Source organism: Gallus gallus, chromosome Z (assembly GCF_016699485.2).
Source record: "Gallus gallus isolate bGalGal1 chromosome Z, bGalGal1.mat.broiler.GRCg7b, whole genome shotgun sequence".
NCBI lineage: Eukaryota > Metazoa > Chordata > Aves > Galliformes > Phasianidae > Gallus > Gallus gallus.
The window spans coordinates 38,504,727-38,527,464 of NC_052572.1; the positions used below are offsets into that span (position 1 = coordinate 38,504,727).

The window sequence follows — 22,738 nt, forward strand, 5'->3', positions numbered from 1 at the left end:
ATGCAGATGGGTCAAGATTCCTATTCCTATGCAGTTTGGCATATCGATTTCTCCTCAACTCCCATCCTTCTCACATAATCTTGGGATAACCTCAATTGGACAGACATTTTAACAAACATTGGTATGCATTTTAAAATAGGCTTCTATTTGAAACTCTGTATCTTTGTGGACAGATGCATTTTGCATCTTTCCTTCACATATCTACTTTACATAGACAATTGACCCTGGTCTTTGAAAATCATCTCCTGACCTGACCTTGCAGCATACTTCTGTTAGTGACAAGTGCTGAAAGAGAAAGAGATGGGAGTTTCCTGCCACCACACAGGGCATTCCTGTGCACAGGGCAGAACAACTGAGCTTATGACTACACTCAAGTTTATTTATCAGGGTGTTTTTGTACTTGCCTAGCTATCACCTCATGAGAATCTCACATTTCACGTTAGGGCACTGCCTAAGTGCATGTGCCTGAATTGCAGGGTTTCAACCCTGCCACAACTATAATGATTCATAATTCATTATACTGTAATGGCTTACATAACAATGCAGACACTACTGGGGAAGCTGACCCTTAGCCTACAGTCAACTCCTTGAAGCTACAACCTGCCTCAGTCCTGCAGATATTCAGTGACCTGTTGAAAGACAGCCCTATGCTACCCAATGCAACCCAGAATGCAGGGTAACAAACTACCCTACTGCCCACCCTACAAGACAAGCTTAAGCAGCATGGCCTGCTACTCCCCAAGAAACACTGTCATGTTACTGAAAGACCTCCAAGCTGCGCAACTAAGGTTTTCACTACTTTTCCTCCATGTAGCCAGTTACAACAGCTCAGAAGCATCTACAAAATAATTTCTGTACACTCATAAGCAGAGGAGCAACTGTTAAGTGAAAGGTGGCACAAAGAGATGGGAATGCTACAGAATTCCCCTCACACTAGTTAAAGGCCTAGATGAACTGGTGAAATATATCTGCAGCACACTCACCATACTTCACACAACCAGAGAATGGTTGAGGATGGCAGGTGTCTGTAGAGCTCATTCTGCCCAACCCCTGCTCCAGAAGGCCACCCAGAGCAAAATGCCCAGGCCCACAACCAAGTGGCTTTTGAAAATCTCCAAGGAGGAGACCACACAGCCTCCAGGCAACTTAGGCCCACGCTCCACAACACACAGGCAGTGAAGAAGTGCTGCCTGGTGTTCAGACAGAATCCTACATCCCAGTTTGTGCTCAAGGCCTTTTTTCCTGTCACTGGGCACTGCTGAAAAGAGAATGGCTCTGTCTTATTTGCATCCTCCCCTTCAGGTATCTATAGGCTTTGGTGAGATGCTCTCCCTCGAGCCTCCTCTTCTTCAGGCTGAGCAGCCCTGGCTCTCTCAGCCCCTCCTCAAAGCTGAGACATTCCAATCCTTTCATCATCTATGCAACCTTTTGCTGGACTCTCTCCAGGATGGTCATGCCTCTCTTGTAACGGAAAGCCTAATTGCAAACTCACTGTTCACCAGGCAGAATGAGCAGAGGCCTAAGAGTTTCAGTAGATGAAGAAAACATTTTTCCAGGGATAGAGGAACTCAGGCTACAAAAGAGTCAGCACTGGAGAAGAAGAGCCAAGTTCCAACCATGCTCCAGCTGTGTTAGCCTATGTTTGAAAGTTTTGCAAAACCTGCTGGTCTCCACAGACACACAAGAGAACTTACTCTCACAGGTACTAGTCCCATCAGCCTCCAATTCTCTTCTCAATGAGATTAAGTTCTCTCCATGAAAGTGTGAAGGTAAGACTGTGATAAGTGAGAGAAGACACCCCGTAAACATCCCAGCTTTCCAACTGCAGCTAAGTCCTGGCACACTCATCTTTTGCCATAATGATAACCAATAATCATGCAGCTCCTAAGGAGGCACCTAGTCCCTTTACAGTAGATGCAGAACCCTTATAACAGAGCTCTGAAGTCAGTCTGTCTCAAGGTGCAACCTGAAGCTGTTCACAAATTTCACAGTAGTGCTAAGCAGCTGTCGCTAAGCATTCACCAAGCACTGCCTGCCCCTTACACTAAGGAACTGGCATACAGTCCTATAATGCGATTGAGGTGGATCCAAAGGTGGAAGTGGAGCCAAAAGCAGTGCAAAGGAGAAGCCTTTGTCCCACTGTGTAGGCACAGGCATCGGGGACAGACAATTATTTGAATGTGCATAGTGCAAGGGACTTGCCCTTCTGTATGTAACACAGATGACAATACTGAAGCTGAACATTTGCTGAGTCACCACTGAGTAGCCACTTACAGCACTTCATATTTACTATGAAACAAATTGATGTGTATCTTGCAAAATGTAAACACCTTAATAACCCACATTTAATACCCTTACATCAAATTTGAACATTTTCCATTTCATACTAGAAAGAAATAACCTAGAGGAGAACTCTAAGACAGGTAGAGAACATAAGATGCTGAAATTCTGCTATGGGGACTAAGCATGAGATTAGTATGGAAGATAAAACTGCAGAATGTAGTTACCTCCATTTTAAGAAAAGGAGGGAAAAATTCAAAAAAGAGGTCTGAATATCACTGCAGTACTGACAGTGACAACTTAAGAGAAGTACACTTTTTAATCAGAATTAATGTTGAAGGTCAGAGGAGAAAAAAATTTACTATTTGCACAAATGTTCTGATATCTAAGCAATAAACCCAAAGAACTGCTAATGTACGGATGTAGATTAGAAAGGAAAGGTATAATCCAAGCAAATATTTACATGAGTGAAAGTTTAGTGAAGAGCTTTCTTACATATTTCAGATTTGGCTTGCTGCCAGTGATCCTTAGTACTGAACAGAAGAACTGGCACAAATGCTACTGCCATGGCTGATGGCTGGAAGGTGTGACAAAAACTGTGTCCTTAAAAACTTAACTTTAATGAAAAGGGGATGTGGCATTATCTCCTCTAAGCACTTAACTGATGGTAAAGTTCACAGGCAAATAATCCTGGTATTTAGAAGTTTAGAAGTTACACTTTCCTAGAAAAGCGCCAAGCAGAAATACTTCTGAAATACTGCCAAAGAACTTGTGGCATTAATGACAAGTAAGAGTAACACTTAGAGCCCATGATCAAGACTCAATTCCATTATGTTATGTAAACAAAAGAAATCCAAGACCAGTAGGTTGGTACATGACAGGCATGTTTTTCACAAGAGCTGCTTCAGTGAAAAACAGAATTACAAGTGAAAGCTAGATTTAGACATAAAATGCAACTGAAAGTCATTCAAGGTACAAAGTAGAGGAACTGGGTATCTGCTGAGTAACTTGTTGTCATACAACAACCCAACACAGCATGCATTAAATGAATTAGAGTTGTTTAAACAGTAAGTATTAAATTATACACACAAAAGTTCTTTGATAGCTCTCTTATAAGCAGGATCCCAGCAATATTAGATCAGTATAAGAAAGATTTTAAACTGTGAAATAGGATAAAAACAACAAAAACTATGGGACATAGCAGGTGGGGATTGGTAAATTAAGGAAAGGTTATGATGCAGACATGTAATTAACTTAACCTGTAAATGAGGAACAGGCAAAGACTGTGCACCTTGAATACTGTTATATGCAAGGTTGTCAACTGATGGTTGAATCAACCCTGAAAAGTAATTATTCTGAAGAGTTTTTCTATTATGGTAGACAATCACCCAAAACCAACTAGTTTAGTGTATTGGCTAAGAAGGCTGTTGAATTCTTCAGACATCTCAGCAGTGGTATCTCAACTAGCAGAAAAGAGACTTTAGTCCTGTATTTGTACTAACAAAAAAGAAAAAAGATAAAAAAGCAACCATACACAAGTGTTTGATTCTTGCTGTAGGTATTTCAACATTGATGCTAAAGAGCAAAAGAGGAGTCAAAAGAGATCTTAATGACTGAAGAATTAGGAAACCCATTCTACAGTTATCGTTCAGATTAAGCATTAACATCCCAGAGCTGCAGCCATACAGACCAACCACCAAGCTAAGAACAGGGCTTTTTTTGTGTGGTTATCTTTTCAGGTTTTTTGTTTGTTTTTTTAAGACATCTTCCTTTTGTTCTTAAGGTTGTTAGTAAGCGTAAAGTTCAAGAGAATGAAGAATTTGTATCATGGCTTGTTTAGTGGTTTTTTTTTGTTTTTTTTTGCTTGTTTTTTAATGTTTTACCTAATGTCAGACAATATATTCCACAGTAAATAAACAGGTTAACTGCTGCTAACTTTTTGTGGTACAAATTCTGGATTGAAAAGTAAAACAAAAAATACCACTACCTCCCCAAAACCAAATAATCATTCAAAGGAAAAAAAACAAGTACGTAGGGGAACCTAAAAGCCATGAGCCCAACACAAAATGCAACACTATATGTAAACTACAGTCTAGATTGGTAGGTTGAAACATTGTTTAAGAAAACAAGAACCAGTTATATTAAGTCAATGAAAACAAACGTCTTGCTTATGGCTGTATTTCTAACCACTCCCCAGAGTTCTGGCTCTCTTTGCACATAAAAAAACCCTGTAAAGGAACAGGAAGGTATTAGTGCATTCCATGTAGCTTGGTATCATGCAAACAAGACAAAACACACAAGTATGAAAGGTGATGACCCATTTCTCCAGCTGTGGATTATTCCAGAAAATATCATCATTCCTTGGAGATAGAAATAACTGAAGAATAAAGCAAACGCATTACAAAATACAGGCATGATGTTACCCCCTCCCCCTCAGGCTATTCAAACATAAGAATACATCCTACCAGCTTGATAACTCACATTTATTGTACCACTGTACACGTGGGGGAAAAAAAAGACCACCACATTATTTTCCCTCTTTAAACAACAAAGAGTTCATGTCTCCTCCTGTTTTACTGGTTTTATACTATTAGGAAAACCCCCTGGACAAATATTATATATATTATATATATAGCATATAAAAGTTTAACACCATACTCCTGACATTTTTACATAAAATTGTACACAAAGGAAGTCCACAAATCAAAAGATTCAGCACAGGTATTTTCCCAAGAATATCCAGCTGAAAACTGCACTAGCAAAACTAACATAGTAGTAAATTTTAAGCAAACCACAAGCCCAAGTACACCATCATCCAGGGAATGCTTGTGTCAGAAGTTTCTTTAAGAGAAACAACTTTGCGGCATACATATTAAATCTCCTGTTAAATGTCACAAGTTTGCATTTGTCACGGGGAGTACAGCCACAATTAAGCTATTAGCAAATTCTGTACACAGTGTTTATCTGGCTTCAGTTCAAAGGCTAGAATCCTCAGAGATAGTCCTAAGTTTAGTTCTTAACCTTAGCTAGATTTAATAATTAATAATAGCGTGTTACTCTGTAGTACAACTCAATACAGAACAAAACTCAGAATTCGTTATTATCTTGTCTCACAGATAAGAAGCAAAAATAAATGGAATTAAGCAAATAAACCCCATGAGAACAGAAATTACTCTGTTTCTAGAATGTTTCTAGATTCCAATGAGCACAGATGGTATTACCAGCCAAGATGAAGACAATCACAAGCCAAGCCATCTTTCAGAGTAAAATATTACGGATGTTACCATCAGAACTAGATCAAACATGCCTAACTATAGGTCAATACACATAAATTCAGTAATGCCAATGAATCTTAGTCCTATTTTCCAAAAATACTCTATTACATATTTTGATAAAAGCAAATTCACTTCTGTTGGTGACTCTGCCTTTTAATGAAATCATCTAGGTGAAGAGAAACAGTCAATTAAGTGAAAAGCATCTTTTCAAAGATCAGAGTAAACGTTTGTTATATCTCGGTTTATCATTTCAACGCTAAGATAAATAAAGCAAAATGAAAAAGAACACAACTCAAAAATCTTGGTTTCTTTTCTACATTCTAGTCTCACTAAGAAAAATAGTATGCTTAGAAGCAGTTTCAGAGGGAAAAAAAATACTATTCTATCCAGAAATCAGGTGCCAAAGAAGTATAAAACGTTTTATTAATAATGAATGTCCTGGAATTAAATATTCTAAATGACAACCTGAGTTTTTTGGGGCTGCCAAAGATAACCCCCCCCATCTCAAAGGATTATAAAAAATATACATATTTTTTACATATCAAAAGTGCTTCTCATAGGGGATTTATATGAAATTCTTTTGGCATTATGTCCAATGCTTGCAATTTTCCATACGGAAACTCCATGAAATTTCACTTGAGTGTCCCACTTGGAGGATACACAGAATAGCAGTGAGATAAAGGAACTTTGATCTCTCTCAACAATAGGCTAGCTCTGCAGAGCTCAAGAAGTCGGTCTGACAGCTATCTGGTGGCCTGCATTGGGAGATCTCTCCTTCCTTAATGATGGCCAGGTGCCAACAAAAAACAGCAGCCTCAGGATAGGAGAGATCAAAACAGCAAGAATGCTGTCAGCCTGTCTGAAAATTCTCTGAAGTGTCTCTATCTGTTAACACACAAGCATGAAAGAAAAAGGAGAAAAAAAGTTTAAGCAAAGCTATTTAAAGGCTCCTGTAGAACCATTTGTTTTGCTTATGGGTCTTTTTCAACAGCAGGACTACAGAGTATCTCAGTTTCCAGGATACTATTATTTCCTTTTTTTTTTTGCACAGAAAACAAGAAAGGCAGAAGTAAAAAGTACTGTATAAATCCACATTATTTTCCTCTCCTGAGAGTCTCAGTCCAATTGCACCTGCATCAAAAGTGGTGGATTTTTTTCTGAAACTATTTTTTTTTTTTAAACACCTTCAAAAGGTCTTTGCTATCAACCACATGCTGATTTCAATGCCATCTAAATGACGTACCAAAATGGGAAACATCAAATTGGCCACATACATGGATGGCAGCATACGAATTTGTTAAAGGTACATGAACAATTCCTTTCGTTTTCAGTATCTAATTTCCATTACTATTACTGCTCTGATCTTGCTAAGACACAAGTAGTACACTTCATCTCAGTAAATCCAGTATCACAGTAATATAAAAGCTCGTATTTGACCCTAAGTTTCTCAAGCCTCATCAATTCCCCAAAATCACAAGAAATTACAGCATCGTTTTCTATTTATATACATTTTAGTTTTTCTGGCCATGTAAATTAACAGTTGCTGCTACAGAAACGCTTTTCGACTTTCCACAATGACTCACATTTAACCAGAGACATGGGCTAGAATAGCCCTAGGCCACCTTTTAGAAGATCCTCTGACATAAGCAAGATAATTAACGTTATCATTAATGGAAAACCTAAGAGTTAAAAAATCTCCAGTTTATAGGGGTTTATAGAACAAGGAAAGAAAAGCAAGTTACCTTAACTTACATAAATGTGCTCATTTGGTATAAGGATTTTTGCCAAATATTATCTTGTTACTTTTGAATCTGGAGCTGGTAGAGCATAGAACTGGAGAAGAACCATGAGGCAGTACACCATCAACCAGTGAGCGACCAGATCAGGTAGTGGGACAGACATAAGAACAAGACAAGGCAGTAATAAGTTGTCTGTGCCATAAATTTAAGTATTATCGAGTCCAAAATATTTATTCTAACGGAGAATGGCAAAACATACTTAAGACATTTTTATTACACAGTGGATCAGTTCATTAATCTGTAAGCAAGAAAGTGACTTTTTGCCCCTCACTACAAGAAAGACAGTGAGGCCCTGGAACATGTCCAGAGAAGGGCAACAAAACTGGTGAGGACTCTGGAGCACAAGGCTTATGAGGAGCAGCTGAGGGAGCTGGGATTGTTCAGTCTGGAGAAGAGAAGGCTCAGGGGAGACCTCATTACACTCCACAGCTTCCTGAAGGGAGGTTGTGATGAAGAGGGGTTTGACCTTTTCTCCCAGGCAACAAACAGAACCTGAGGAAATGGCCACAAGTTGTACCAGAAGAGGTCTAGATTAGACATAAGGAGAAACTTTTTCTCTCAGAGAGTGGTCAGGCATTGGAATGGCCTGCCCAGGGGGGTGGTGGAGTCGCTGTCCCTGGCAGTGCTCAAGAGGCGTCTGGATGAGGAGCTACGAGATATGGTTTAGTAGCTTGTGGTAGCAACGGTGATGGGAGGACAGTTGGACTAGATGATCTTGTAGGGCCTTTCCAACCTTGTGATTCTATGATTGTCTTGATTTCACGGCTGTATCGTAACTAAACTAGTAAATTCTAAGCTCTCGACTCTTGTTCACTGAAATAATCTGAAACTGGTTGGGTATCTATCACGTCCAACCATGCCAAATGCCTACAGAATAGTTAACCTGAAGACAGGTAATCACATCCAAGAAAAAAAAAAAACAAAAACACCTTCTGATGCACATTTGATGACAATTACCAACATCAGAGCTCTACTTTCAGTTAACTTTAGAAGAGATAAGGATCTAACCGCATTGATTTCTTGCTGAAGATTTCAGAATTAAAAAAGCAAATAAAAAGTACTTAAAATGCTAACTGTTTTCCTTTCACTATTTTTTTTCAAAGATAAACAAATCCCCTGTCAATGTATTTTTGATAGCTGGAATTGAATCCCAAAGTATTTCGACAAGAACCACCATCCCATTTTCCAAGATATAAAATAGGCATACATAATCAAAGATGATAGTTCCTTGGATGAGCATTTAATCCATCTGTTTGTTCTAAGATGAAATCAGGCCCAGCCCCAGGCACTAGACAAAACTGTTCAGACCCTTTCCTAACCACTTCTCCCACGTGCAGGGCAGGTCAACCTATCTTACAAACACCATGGCCATAGCTCAGCTGCACAAAGGCAGCAGTGATATTTTCTCTGCTATCTTTTTCACCTTCCTCATGAGGAGGTTCAATTTTTCAGAAGCCGTCTCATGTCCCACTGCTTTCCTCAAGCTACGTACATACTACGCATCATGTCCCCTTCAGGGAAGGATGAGGCAAACCTCCACTGTGGATTGACTGAGCGGTCAAACCTTTGTTTGATGTATTCCATTTCTGCCTCTGGCACAGACACACACCACCCTCTCAAACGCAGAAAGAAACAACAGCACTTCTCTGCTGGCAACTGCATCTACACAAGGGCTCTGTGATAAAACTCTACAGTCCAGACCCAGCTCTGAACACTAAGCATAGCGTGCAAATTAAATAGTTTGAGTGTTCCGTGCAATTTGTCCTCCACAAGCCCACAAAAGACAATATCTTCAGACAATTACTCTTCAGTTTAGTCTCCATATCAACATTACTTACTGGGGGCACAACGTGCAACCAGAACACTCAAGATTTAATCTTCAATTTTGATCAAAAAACATTTTGGCTCTTCCTGGAACTCCCCCAGTAACTTCCAAACTACTAAAACCACGGTATCTCCTAAATTTGTGCTCTCCAGCATTAATGCATCCAGCTTCCTCAGAAGGGGCTAGCCATACTTACAGCCTGCTTCATGCTTCCAACTCTGATGCCAGAAACACAGCATACAGGGCCTGCTAGTGTCTCCTATGTTCAAGATCCCACTCCGTTTTATGCTGCTTTCCTGCTTGAGGCTTGTGCCAGTCAGACATTTTGTAATTAGACCAAATAAGAAGTGAATGCTAAAATATGTCCATAACTGTACCCGTAAGAGCTATTCATACATAGCAAAAACAGATTTTTCCTGAGTGTTTCACCATTCAGCACAGGAAAAAAAAATAATGATAATAAAATGTTCAGTGTTTACAGTTCTCTGTTACTGCAACAAAGCTAATAACCACTAATCACATCCATTGTGCCAAGTTATTTTACACCTTCCTGGGATTAATTTTGCAAATTGTCATAGTATTTCAAAAGAAATACTTGTTCTTATGAAATCAGCATTGGCATTATACACCAACAAAATAATGTGAAGAAGCTAAAAAGCAGAACTATAACTTCTTAACATTGCAGCATACACCCAAATGTGCTTTCTCCAGAGATTCTCTGCTCAGCACATGCTTTTCCCTTCTGCACTAATTTCATATTGTTCTTTAATGTGAGAGAAAAATTTGGAGTCCCTTGGCTCTCTGACTTATAAGAAAAATTCATTGACTATTGAAACCCTAAGCTAGTTCTTATGTGCTTCAGTGGGTGTAGATCACTTCTAAAATAAAGCCAATAAATAAATATATATTTTAAATAATAAAGCTATTATAAAAATAATAAAGCAACAAAAAACCCCTTTTAAGCACGGCAAACTAAATATCCAACCACAATAGATACAAATAAAAAAATGGATAATGTTTAAGAAATATATATGTCTATATATGTCTGTACGCCTGTACATAACAAATGATATTTATATACAGGCATACACAACTATATGTCATAAAATACATCAAGGTGTTTTGCATCCAGGATAACATTAGAAGATATAATCAATAGAGATACTTATCAATCCAGTTACAACACATCAGAATGTGTACATAAAGTATTTGCTTACTTTACTATTGTAAATGTGTACTGTGGTACCTAGCTAAACTAATTTCAAAGTGCTCAGTGCGAGTGGGAGGATGGACCAATACATATAAGATAGCAAAATAAGGTTACAGTTTTAGCTATTTTTTTTTTTAATTATTTAACAGAGCATGGAAAGTAGTCAATCAGAATGTACTACCCAATATCAGCGTTTTTCTCCTTTGTGCACAGGAGTGAAATGTGCATTACCACTTGACTTCCGTCTCTAAGCAGGGTATACTGCCTACCTGAACAAAGATTCCAGACTGTAGGAGGGAAAGACGACAAAGCCAAACACAAGGCAGGACTGTAAAGGAGACTCCAAAGTTCTCCAGAACACTTGGTCCCAGGCACATGCCTGAAACTGACCTCAAATCATTGCCTGAGTGATTGTTAATAACATCCAGCATTCCAAGTTAATAGCTCCACAAGTAGAACATACTGCTAATCAACAGCAAATGTGTGAACCTACCTCACAGTTTATTGTCTTTCCAGTTTGGCTGTTGAAGACACCGAGATAAGCAGCTGCAAAACAGCCTACCAAAAATATAGGGGATGAATATACATTTGTGTCATTTTCCCAAACACAGTTGATATCTTCACCAAGGAAGACATATTTTGACATATTCAAGGTGTACTTGAGCCTCTCTACTGTACACTGCTCTTCTAAAGAGCACTGAAAGAGATACAACAAAAAGTCTTTGATTACTTCAGGGGTTTAAAAAATAATACCTCAAATTACACTTGTGTGGATTCACTGACCTTTTCTCCAAACAATTTCGAATGAACATGATTGGAAAACTGCTGTGTGAGATTTATGGTCCTCAAGCTCAATAATGGTCAGAAACTTTACATCAACAGCCACACAATGTATGTCTACTAAATATTCACATCTCTATTGTGTGACTTGCTCTGGTTGGCTAGTCATGTTTGTACATAGCAGAAATCTGTTCCTGAAAAGCTTAGCACCTGCAATAAATGTTCTTCTTTCTTTTCTTCCTGAACATGTCAAACAATGCATGGCCAGACCTCTGAGATTTAGTCAATATACATAATGTAAACAGGAAATTAATTTATGCGTGACTTCACAGAATTCTCATTTTCACATACTTTAAAACATACATCTGAGTACAAATGCATCAGCAGAGATTTACTGCAACATCTGTTAAGAAACTGCCACCCTGTCCTGCTCGACTAAACCACACAGAGCAGCTCAGCTACAGTAAAAATAAGGAAGCTTGCTTGTTTCTCCAGCTGAGGAAAAGATTATATAAGACCAGCGTGCTTCATTGTTGACTTAATGGGCTCACTTCCTCCTAGAGTTATCTAAAGAAAGTTGAAGTCCTTGCTAATTCACTGAGTTGCACATGATTCGTTAATTCGGCTGGCAGAGGTCTAAGAAAGCAAATACACATATATCCTGCACACTTACTGGATATTCACCAGGTGCCCAGAAGCTCCGTTCCACATTAAACCGACTGCCGTCCATGCTAATTCACATGGCTTACCTTCTACCTGCTTCCTTTGCCAACACACAGCCAATGAACGGACATAAATGTCAGGCAGCTCTCTGCACTGCACCTCTGTTATCTCAGACAGAAGGGACAATCACCTCTTAAAAATGTGTTTTGCACCTGATTCTGCCAGCAAAAAGGACAGAAAACAGTAAATATGCTGTCAGCCCCTCCAACAGTTAACTTGGCCGAGGTTTCTGGATACAGACATAGCCAGCTAGTACGGTACTGCTGAATTATTTTCTTAGACACTCCGAGCATTTCCCTGAGAAAATGCTCTGAGAAAACAGCACGTAGTATAAATATATGCAGCACACAGTCAGGGATGTCCAGAACTGAAGGCTTATGGCTACAATCTATCATTGAGTCCCAGGTGCTGCTTTCTGAGACCCAGCAAAATTTCCACCGACTACAGACAAAATGATACGCAGAAAAACTGGAGCACATGGAACTTAAGTATGCTTAAGTATGTGAATGCACACTTAAAACACAAGCATGAAGAATGCTGTACGTTTTGTCTGGCATATACCAATATAACACATTAAAACATCTCATTTCTTCCCAGCTATAAAAGTAATGTAAGTGCTTTTACAGCTAACAGCAAACAATGGATGGATATTAACAACTTTAAGCTCTGGAGAACAATCATGTAGTTTTACAAAGTGTTCAGCAGTAATGAAATCCAGAAGAATTTGGAAAATACATGGGATTAAAACCAAATTCAGTGGAAGACTGAATTTGTTCCAAAGTGCCTTAAACGTTACAGCCAAGTTCTGCTAGCAGAACTACTACGATGCCTTTGTAACACTCTTCAGTGTATGTTTTAAGTTCTGGCTCTTTAGAATTACAACAGTAAAAAACAAACAAACAAACTCACCAGTTTTTTCCTGTTCCCACCTGCCCCAAAAATGAAGCAAAGATGTACAGCAAAGCACCTAGACGTGGTATTTTAATGTTTAATTGCAGAGAAGGTTTATTTTTAAACTAACACTTAGGAATAATCTTAGCATGCAGTAAAAGTTTTCCAGAAGCGACTTAGCGTACTGAACTCTGACCCTACGAAAAGAAAAAAAGATATCATTATTAATACAGACGCAGGGTGCACCTGGCACAGTACGTGCATGTCTCTCGGTAATGGTAACTTGCACAACCGGGAGAGAAAGGAGAAAACTAATTCACTTTGCAGGGGAGCACTGCAATGGCAACGGAGTGGGGTGGGGGGGAGGAGGTGGGCAGAACGTGTGGGGAACACCAGAAAACCCCCAACTTTTCTTCTGATCCAAAAATGCTATTTTTCTCCCCCCCCCCCCACATTGTATATACATCTGATTTTCAAACGTGGAAGTAAAAATCCAGCACAGATTTGCTTATCCGTGCCTTAAAGCCTTTCAGGTTAATAGCTTTAGCACAGGCTTGCTGCAAGTGAAGAAGAACATGCATGGCCAATTAGCGCGGCTCAGTGTAAGCTGCGCTAGCTCTCTCCTCTGAGCCAGGGGATACACCTCGGTCTCATTTTCAAAAGCCTTTAACCCACTTAGGCTTCTCAGTCCCACACCACACAGAGGGACCCAGACGTCGGAACTTCTGGAAAAAATAGGAGAGTTTGCTTGTGCTGAAACATGACAAAACCAAGCAATATTAGCATGCTAGCCCTTTCAGTTTTGAGGGGGAAGGACAGCTTTTATTTTTAAATTAGCACGAACTCCGCTGTCCCTTACGGGACTTTAACTAATTTCAGGCATTTGTCATGCCACCGGTCTCATCGTTTTTAATAAATATTTTCTACTTTTAAAACGTCTGTCTCTCTCATTCTCCTATGAACGACCCACACAAACACCACATCCTCACCAACCAAGCCCTGCTGATGCTGGGGAAGCGGTGAGAGTGACTAGAAAGAGTCCTGTCATTCACCTAAAATAAACCACTATTCAGAAAACTTCTCCTCAAAATTTGTTTATAAATTGAAGCCTGAACCTCTACCCAATGCCACGACTTCAACAGTGGTTCACCACTATCTGCATTTCACAAGATGAGATCATTAAGTGTTAATCCACACAGCTGCAGAGGCACACACGCTTCCAGCCTAACACAACAGCGTGACACACAGAAAAACCAAAAATGTGCACACATTAACAACGTCTGCTCCAGTTTTGTTACCCAAAGACAGCCAGCCATGCTGCCCAGCGGGACATCGAACCCACCCCTCCTGGCCTCTAGCACCTCTTGCTTACATCTCCCCTGGCACATCAGAACACCTGGCTTACACCGCCTCTTCTCTGCAAAGAAAGGCTGAGGGAGCTGGGCTTGTTCAGCCTGGAGAAAGCTTCAGGGAGACATCACTGCAGCCTTCCGGTACTTGAAGGGAGCTTATAAACAGGAGGGAGGCCAACTTTTTCACAGGCAGATAATGACAGGACAAAAGGGAACGGCTTTAAACTAAAGAAGGGGAGATTTAGATTAGACGTGGCAAGGCACTGGCAGAGGCTGCCCAGAGAAGCCATGGATGCCCCATCCCCGGAGGCGTTCAAGGCTGGGCTGGATGGGACCCCGGGCAGCCTGAATTGATGGGTGGCAGCCCTGCCCACGGCAGAGAGTTGGAACTGGATGGGATTTAAGGTCCCTTCCAACTTAGGCCATTCTGTGGTTCTACAGTACACCGACACCAGCAGAAAGCATTCCTGCAAGCAGCTCAGTAAGCCACTCCAGCACTGCCCAGGCAGCTCCTTGTCTGCCCTGGGTCAGCAGATAGCCTGTAGCATTGGGTGGGTGGGCCCCCTGGGCAGCTTATCGGTGTCACTCAATACACGTTTTGTGGTTTTGAAAGCTTGGGAGAAAACTCTAGCTTCACTGCAACAAAAACAAGGAAACACTTAAGAAGTTTGGACCTGAGTTAACAAGTCTGGTATGCCAGCCGTCTCCACTGAAGTGAGCGTACATCACTCTGTAATTATACTTAAGCTCGCATCTGTCCAACCGTATGGACGGTATCTACTTTCGTTCATCCTTACCGTGAATTCCCAAACAGCCACAACAGTCACCAGGCAGAACCAGGCCAGTAATGAGACAGAACGCCATTACTGTGAGCGCCAGCCACATCCACATCCACCTCCACCACTGTCTGCATCAGCTGAGGAGCCCCAAACCTTCCTCCGTGTCGGAGGAAGGCTGTGAATGTTTAGTGAGTCTCACAGAGCAGCAAACAGCACTTGCACAGGGAAGCGCTGCCTAACCTCTGTCCCGCACCCTGCCCCACATACAGGCCATGAGAGCAGCCCTCCCTCAGAGCTCAGAGGCACCACACTGTGGGCCCTGCGACCCCGGGCAGCGACTGCACAGCCACAGCACAGGACGTGGATAAACACATCTTAATTTAAAAGGCTCATTTTAACAGAAGCCAAATTCCTACTAGATAAGTATCGCCGCTGCATACTTGGAGCTCCAAAACAACCGCCTCCGTTCTAAGGAGAGACACACAATGCCGAGGATTTTCTTTCCTGACGGGTGGGTGGGCTCCAAAAGTACTACGGGATCCTGTCATCCTCGGCACGCCTCAGGTTGCTCTCCGCTCCCTGCCCGCACGCTGGCCTTCGTGGTTTCTCTTCCGTTTGTAACGTCGCCCTACAACCCCAGCACAGCCCCTTATCCCAGTTTACCTCGTTAAATAAAAGACACAACAAATAAAAATGCGAGAAGCGAGCCAACAGCCGCGGAGCAGGGCGGACACGGACGCCCGTTCCCGGAGCCGCGCAGGGCAGCTCCCCCCGAGCCCCCATCACCCCGACGCTCGCCCCTCCCGTCCCTCGCTCTCAGCTCCATGTTGGAGGCCGCTTCCCTCCCGCACCGAGCCTACCGCGGCGGGCACCCACGCCCCGCGGTGGCAGGGCCGGTGGCTCTCCGGCGGGGCCGCGGCCGAGGAGCCGAGAGCCCGGGCGAGCCGAGCCGGCCCCGCCGCCGCCCCAGGCCCGACCGCGGGGACCCTGGCGCGCTCCCCGGAGGCAGCCGGGAACGGCCCGCACCGTGCCGCGCCGAGCCGAGCCGCGCGGGGCCAGGCCGGGCCTGCCGGCGCCGAGCCGCACTCACCGAGCAGCAGCAGCTTCAGCTCCCGGCGCGCGTCCCGCTTGTCGCGGCGCAGCTGCCTCTCGATCTCGTCGTTGATCCGCCGGGCTTCCTTGGCTTCCTCGCTCAGGCAGCACGCCATGATGGACTCCAGAGTCATTCTTCCTAACTGGTTCAAACACAGCCCCCACCCCCTAAAATCGCACGCACTCACTCGCTCGCACACCCGCACCGGCCGGAGCCCGCACCGCGCACCGCAAGGCAGGCGCGGGGACCGCCTCGATGCCGCACGCGGGCGAGGAAAGAGGCAGGGCGGCTCGGATCCCCGCCGCTCCCAACCCCTCCTCTCCTCTCAATCATGCACCGAACGGCGCGGACGCCTCCACCGCGGCGGCAGCGGCGCTCCCCGGCCGAGCCCCGAACTCCCCGGCGGCCGCCGCCCCCGTCGCCCGCAGCGCCCACCCCGTCCGCCGCCGAGCGCTAGCGCCCGCCGAGCTTCCGTGCGGGCATCGCCCGGCCGCTGCCCTCGCCCTGGAGCCGGAGCCCAGCGACCTCGGCTGCGCCCGGCGGGGGAGCTTCCTCGCCCGCCCCTCTGGCGGGGACAGCCGCTGCCGTTGAGCTACCGCGGCTCGGCTCTGCTCGGCCCTGACAGAGGAGACGGGAGAGGGGGCGGGCGGAGAGCAACCGCCGGAGAGGAAGAGCAGGCACTGGGGGCCGGGCTCGCCCGGCTTTTCAATGGTTCGGCTCCGCGGGCGTGGTGAGGCAGGAATATGGCGGAGCGCCGCTCCCGCGCCCCCCCCCCGCGTCGCCGCACGCAGGGGGCGAGCGCTCGTGCGTGCCGGTCAGCCCGGTCTCACCCCGTTGCCCCCGTGCGCCCCCGCGGCGTTGGCGGCGGCGGCGGAGGAGGAGGAGAAGGAGAAGGAAAAGGAAAAGAGAAGGAAAAGAGAAGGGGGCGAACGGAACGCGACTACTGGCGCCCGGCGGCCGCAGGGATAGGCGGCCGCTCCGGCCCGGACTGCGGGGACTCGCGGTTCCTCCCGGCGCTGCCGCGCGGGGCCTCGCCGCCCTTGTGCTGGGCGCCGGCGGACATTTCCTCCGCGCTCCTCCATCCTCCTGCACGGCTGCGGCTCGCGGGAGAGGGGAAACGCAGAAATTCCCGGGAAGGGAAAGGGAGGGGGGAAGCCGACTTTCCACCTTCACAGGGAAACGCGAGTGCGGGGATGGATGCCGTGCTGCGGCGCAGAAAGCCGCGCACCAGCGGCACCGCGCACTGCCCTGGGACGCCCGCACCAAAACCCCGCTATCGGCCCCGGGTCCCCCCGCGCCACGATCGGCGCGCTGTCCGCCGCAGCGCCGTGCCCGCTCCGAGCCGGCTGGGGGGCGGCCGTGCGGCCTTCCCCCACCCTCCCCGCGCCGTGCCCTTTGCACCCCCATCCCGGAGACCGCGGCTCTGGGTCCGCGGGTGCGTTCCGAATGCTTCGTGCGCGGACTGGCAGCGCAGGCATAGCGCGGGACGCGGTGGGGATTGAAGCGGAGAGCGCAGTTTTCAGCCCCGTAATGCAGTTGTGCAGTCAATTAATTCCCAGAGTGCAAAATATGTTTGTCATTGCTTTAGGAAACGAACGTTTTCTACCTAGCTCCAGGCAGGGTTTTATGTCCGATGTGTGGGAACGGAACTTAGAAAGGTGTTATAATTGCCCTTCTTTATCCCTGCGTATCAATATGTCTCGGTTATCAATCAGAAATGATACTTCGGTAAAGGCATTGTTTCTATTATAAAACCTACGGTTTTGTACTGAAGTGTAGCAACGTGTTTGTCTGTCTATCCGACGTCCCTGGGTTAGTGCCTTAGTACTAAATTCAGTGAAGATTTTTAGAGACTGAATTTTAGACAAAGACTTGCGTTAAAAAAAAATAATAATAATGATAATAATAATGTTAGCAGGAGACCAAGGGGGAAGAAATTCTTGGTAAAATTAATTCTAAACGTATCAGAGCCCATTTCTAAAGGCCAGACCTGCAGCCCGAGAACAGGCAGCAGGAGACGTTCTGTATGTGTGGCAGGACTGTGCCTAGCACATGGCACACAGCATTCGGGTCAGCAGTGAGGAACGGCTGCACCAGGGCTGCACCAAGGGTCTGAGCGAAGGGGTCCGTGAGTTTGTGACCTGCGGGTGGACCCTCCATCCATCGGCCTGAGGGCGCTGCAGTCATCAGGCAATACTGTGGCATCCCCGGGAGACGAGTCTGACTCAACTTTCTTAACCAGCTCTCTTCTATGCACGGTGCTCTGTGTACCTCAAATACAAAACTGTCATTTAATTCTGCATTTTTTGATGAGAAAAGACACCCAGGGGGCCATAAATGTAATATGTAGGTACCGCTCCCACTGACATCATTGGATTTTAATCTCTGCTGGGTAAGTACCTTCGGGTTTCTAATGGAGGTGCTTTCTTGCCTGGCTCCAGCACCAACAGAGAGCCACTGAGCGCTGCTCTGCCCCACGCTCTCCGACTTAGTGGAAAGCAGAAGAACCCCCATTATGGACAATTACATGATAATAAACCCACGAGGAAGTTTCTCTCCAGCCCTCATCTCCATAATGGTTGGCGTTTGTTTTGAAACACGAAACACCCTTTATAAATATTTTATCTTAATAGGAATTATGAGTAAATGACAGATGCCGTTATTACCCGTAGAGGTAATTATGATCCATAGATACCATCCATACTGCCACCTAATCCTGCGGAGATACTTCCTGATAAGCCTTCCCCGTAACATTAATAATTTCATAGTGCTCTATGCAAGCCATCTCCAGCTCATGGCTCATAGCAACCCATTGCCTGTGAGACGCTTTAGTGCTGTGTGCTGCCACAGGAAATTAAAAGCTAAAAGTGAGGCGGACACGGGGAGCAGAGCGCAGCATTAAGCGCACCGAGACCTCGGTGCTCTTGCTTGGAAGCCTAGAGAAGTTGGGGAACCACCGACCACTGTACCATCTCTGTGCCTCTCCTTACACAGACTTGAATCTCTTCCCTTTGCAGGTGCAAGGATGTTTCTTGTCACTCTCTGCATGAGGCACACTCTGCGATGTTCTGACAGGACCCAGCAGCACCTGAGCCCGCGGCTCCCGCAGCAGATCACGCGCAGCAGCACGCAGCCCTAAGAAAAGGAGCACTTTGCAGGTGCTTGTTGTTGCCATAGAGCATCCGGATGTTTTCACAGTGCCTCGCACAAGAACATTCCAGCCTTGTTTCTGAGTACTTGCCATTAATTTTGAGGCCATCAGCGTCTGCACAGGGCAAGTTGCCCTTCCAGGATGCCTTCCTGATTTGTTGCTTTTTAGGTTTCTTTCTCGCTTGCTTGTTTGTTAGAAAAAAACAATCAGTACCTGCTGGTTCTCTATAGGAGACATCCAGCATCTGCCATTATGTTCAGCTGAAACAATCAGTTTGTTCCCATGTGCCTTGTTTTGCCAGCTCACCTTCCCAGCGTTTCCCAGTGCTTACCCATTTTCAGGTAGCAGGTGTCTGCCAAAGACCAAACAAAGCAGTCAGACTGCTGACCACGGTAGGGCTTAAGAAACCGTTTGTCCATTTAATTTACGCGAAGTACGTTTCTGCAGTTTATTTCCTTTTGCTTATGTGCACATTGAGAAGTTCTTACTGATGACTTCGTTGTGCAGAAGTGCAAGAGCTGTGCAACCTTTGATCGTTCCCCAAAGGCTGCCTTACTTCTGCCTTTGTCCACCACCACCCGCGGGATGCTGCCGTGCCCACCCGGCGCGTCGCAGCGTCGCACAGCGCGCGCTCACGGGGCACAGCGGTTTTTTTTTGCGCTCTTTCCTTTGCGACCTTAAGCAGCAGACACCCGTTTGTCTCTACAGGTCGCCTGAACACACGGCTGGTTTCAGGCGCTCGCAGAGCGGGACCTCCAGCTTCTGCAGCCCCGACCCACCCCGGCACCACGACCCCGGCGGCCCCCTCGGGGCGGCAGTCCCTGCGGCGCAGCCGCGGCGCCCCCTGCCGGCCACAGAGCGCGCCGCCCCGGCCCCTTTCGGGCAGCGCCCCGCACGGGGCGCTGAGGAACGAGGGGACCGCAGCGAGGGTCGTTTCTCCGCGGAGCCGCGTCGGGAGCAGCTCCCCGTGTGCTGTCGGCCGCCCTCGCAGCGCTGTGCCTGTCCCGGCCACGAAACGGAGCGCGCCTGGACGTGGTGTGCCTTTGGACTGCTCTTTGGTTCGAGAGAAAATCCTACGGTAAAAGACCACCGTACGGCATGGTGTTTCTCTTTGATGTCTGTGCAAGCCTCGGCTCCGGGCAGGTTACAAGTCTCCACGGCTTATTCTTCCATGGCGGGAGAGGGAGAGGCTGAAGAACAAGAAGGTACCATGGCAACTGCGGGCCCGCAGAGCGCCCTGCTCGGCGCTGAGGCCGTGGGCAGCGGGCCGGGGCTGAGCGGTCCGCAGTGCGGGGGGGGGGGGGGGGGGGGCGGGGGCGAGATGGCTGCCGCGGGTAGGGGGTCTGTCCACTCTGTGGGCGTGTGGGTCAGAAGAAGCAGAGGGAGACTAATGCCCTCCATCACCCTGTGATTCCCTGCCCTATCCTGCTCTGCAGCACCCCACCCTTGCCCTTTCTTCTATAGGCTCTGGTCCTGACCAGCTAATGTAACTCCTTAACGCAGCGTTACAGTGTGTTAGGCTTTTGGCACTGGGAAAGGGAAATAGCCAAGGGCGGTAAGGACGCCTTTTTGAGGCAGTTACCTCCTGGACCAGATGCATCAGCCAACAGGTGCCACACAGACCGCACAGGCCTGGTGGAACAGTGCTGAAAGAATAACACTTAGTATGATTCAAGATTGTAAGATGAGTAGAGTACTATCTGATATCATGATACCAAAGCAATTCAGCAAAGAAAGATGGTAAAGTGTTCAGTGTTACCACCGGTGACCCATGTGGTGGCTTCTGTCCTGTTGTTCATCAGCTGTCTTTATCAAGAAATGGATGGTAGTTGTGCATCCGGGCTACTGTATTTGTATGATGTGGGATTTGTTAACTGCATAGCTTAAAATCTCCTCACAAAAGTTTCAGCAAAATCTTTCATAACACGTCTCTCCCTGGTGGGAGAACGGATGGAGAGGGATGGATATCCTTCCTCTACAAATGTTAATGAAATTAGATGTTTGGATTATTTATTCAAGCATTTTTTCCTACCCTTAACATTTACACTTCCCCTGATAGTCTGCTCTTGGGTACATGCTATCTCATTCTGATTTCATTCAACTTTTTCAGTACTTCAGTACCTCCATCATCTTCAATGGAATTACACTATTTTCCATCATCAGACATAGCATTAGACCCCGGTTCCATCTAAATCAGTTCCATTTAAGACATTTAACATACACAGTGCAATTGTGTGCATCCTGTCCTTTGTTGATCGGATATTTGATCCTACGTCCTCAAAAACATCCTAGCCAATAGTCTAAGCTGGTAGGCCATAATTCTGCCTTATTTCTTTCTTTCTGTGTCACAGGACAGAGAGAAATGAGTTACAAAGCACCTAAGCAGAGACGGTTCTTTATGTATTTCAGTGGAAAGTATTAACTCATGTTTCCTTCCATCATCCGTTTGCCACTGATGACCTCCAGAAGTCCCTTCCAACCTAAACCATTCTGTGATTCTGAGATATGATGTATCCACCGAGGTTTAATCCTGATCCGTACTTCATTAGAATGTGACAATGTGACAACTGTCACGTTGGCTATAATTTTGTAATGGAAGACTGTTTTTGGATGCTCTGCTGAAAGCAGAGCATGACACAATACATTTCACAGCCTTACACCAAAGTTTGACTTGTAAAGAAGTATCATGTTGCACTGTATCATTTTTTACATTAAGTCTGAGAAATGCCGAAACAAAAGACAGGTAAACAGTAAGTATGGGAGATTTGGTGTTTTCAAAAAACACTTTGCATTTGAGTGCAAGCACAACGTTCCTTCTAACTGGCATCAAGTATTCATGGCACATAATACATTTTATGTAACTGTAAGTACACAGTGATCCCCATTACAACAACAACGGAAGCACAAATATTTCTTTATTATTCTGCCTGAATAATTCCATAGCAGAGTAAATAATAACTGGGTATTCTTGGTGCAATTCCAGCATACACCACACATGGTCGTTACAGACTCAGGTATCAACACCACAAATAAAAGTGAGTGTGCCATCAGCGAAAGATGTCAGGGTACGAGGCTTTTTAGTTCTCTCATATTTACACATATATTTTCAGTTGGTTGTCTTAAAGGCAGACAAATATAGGAGATAAAAACGAAAGAACTAAAATGGATAAAAGTCAGTGTTAAAAATTAAATGATATGTGAATGTAACTGGCCATTCACAGCTACAGGATTATGCAAATACCTTTTTCCACAGAATCTCTGTTCAGGGCTGAAATATGGAAAACCATGACTCAGTGTGGCATTTTTCCAGTGGATATGAACAACAAATGAATATTAATATTATTCTAATAGTACTTATTAAAAATGTCTTTTGGGCATTATGCATTTCAAATACAAATTCACTGCCAAAAATTTGGAGGCATCAATAGTGAAACCTATATACTGTATAGGCTTTATATCTTGTACTACCAGGAGCATCAACATCTTTTGTACTTTACTATCACAGAATCACAGAAAAGATTGGAAAAGACCCATAAGATCATCCAGTCCAACCACCAACCCCTCCCCACCATGCCCACTC

At 45.1% G+C, this 22,738-nt stretch overlaps 2 protein-coding genes across 5 annotated transcripts in view; one reads left to right on the forward strand and one right to left on the reverse strand.

The window, feature by feature from the left end:
* GNAQ (G protein subunit alpha q) overlaps positions 1-16,277 on the reverse strand; it is a 118,502-nt gene extending 102,225 nt beyond the window's left edge. For 2 of the 3 annotated variants that reach the window (XM_040655550.2, XM_046905376.1), the window contains exon 1: positions 12,802-15,770. Coding sequence is in view for 1 of the 3 variants with exons in the window: in NM_001031427.2 (NP_001026598.1) it covers positions 16,005-16,140 (136 nt within the window). In the remaining 2 variants the exon portion in view is untranslated. Of the gene's footprint in view, positions 1-12,801; positions 15,771-16,004 lie in introns of those variants that run through there. The other variant, NM_001031427.2, reaches the window with a different exon arrangement.
* A 3,751-nt stretch (positions 16,278-20,028) lies between these two features.
* The window catches only part of CEP78 (centrosomal protein 78), a 53,359-nt gene continuing 50,649 nt past the window's right edge, over positions 20,029-22,738 (forward strand). For both annotated transcript variants that reach the window (XM_046905924.1, XM_015280361.4), the window contains exon 1: positions 20,029-20,363. The gene's annotated coding sequence lies outside the window, so the exon portion shown is untranslated. The remainder of the gene's footprint in view (positions 20,364-22,738) is intronic.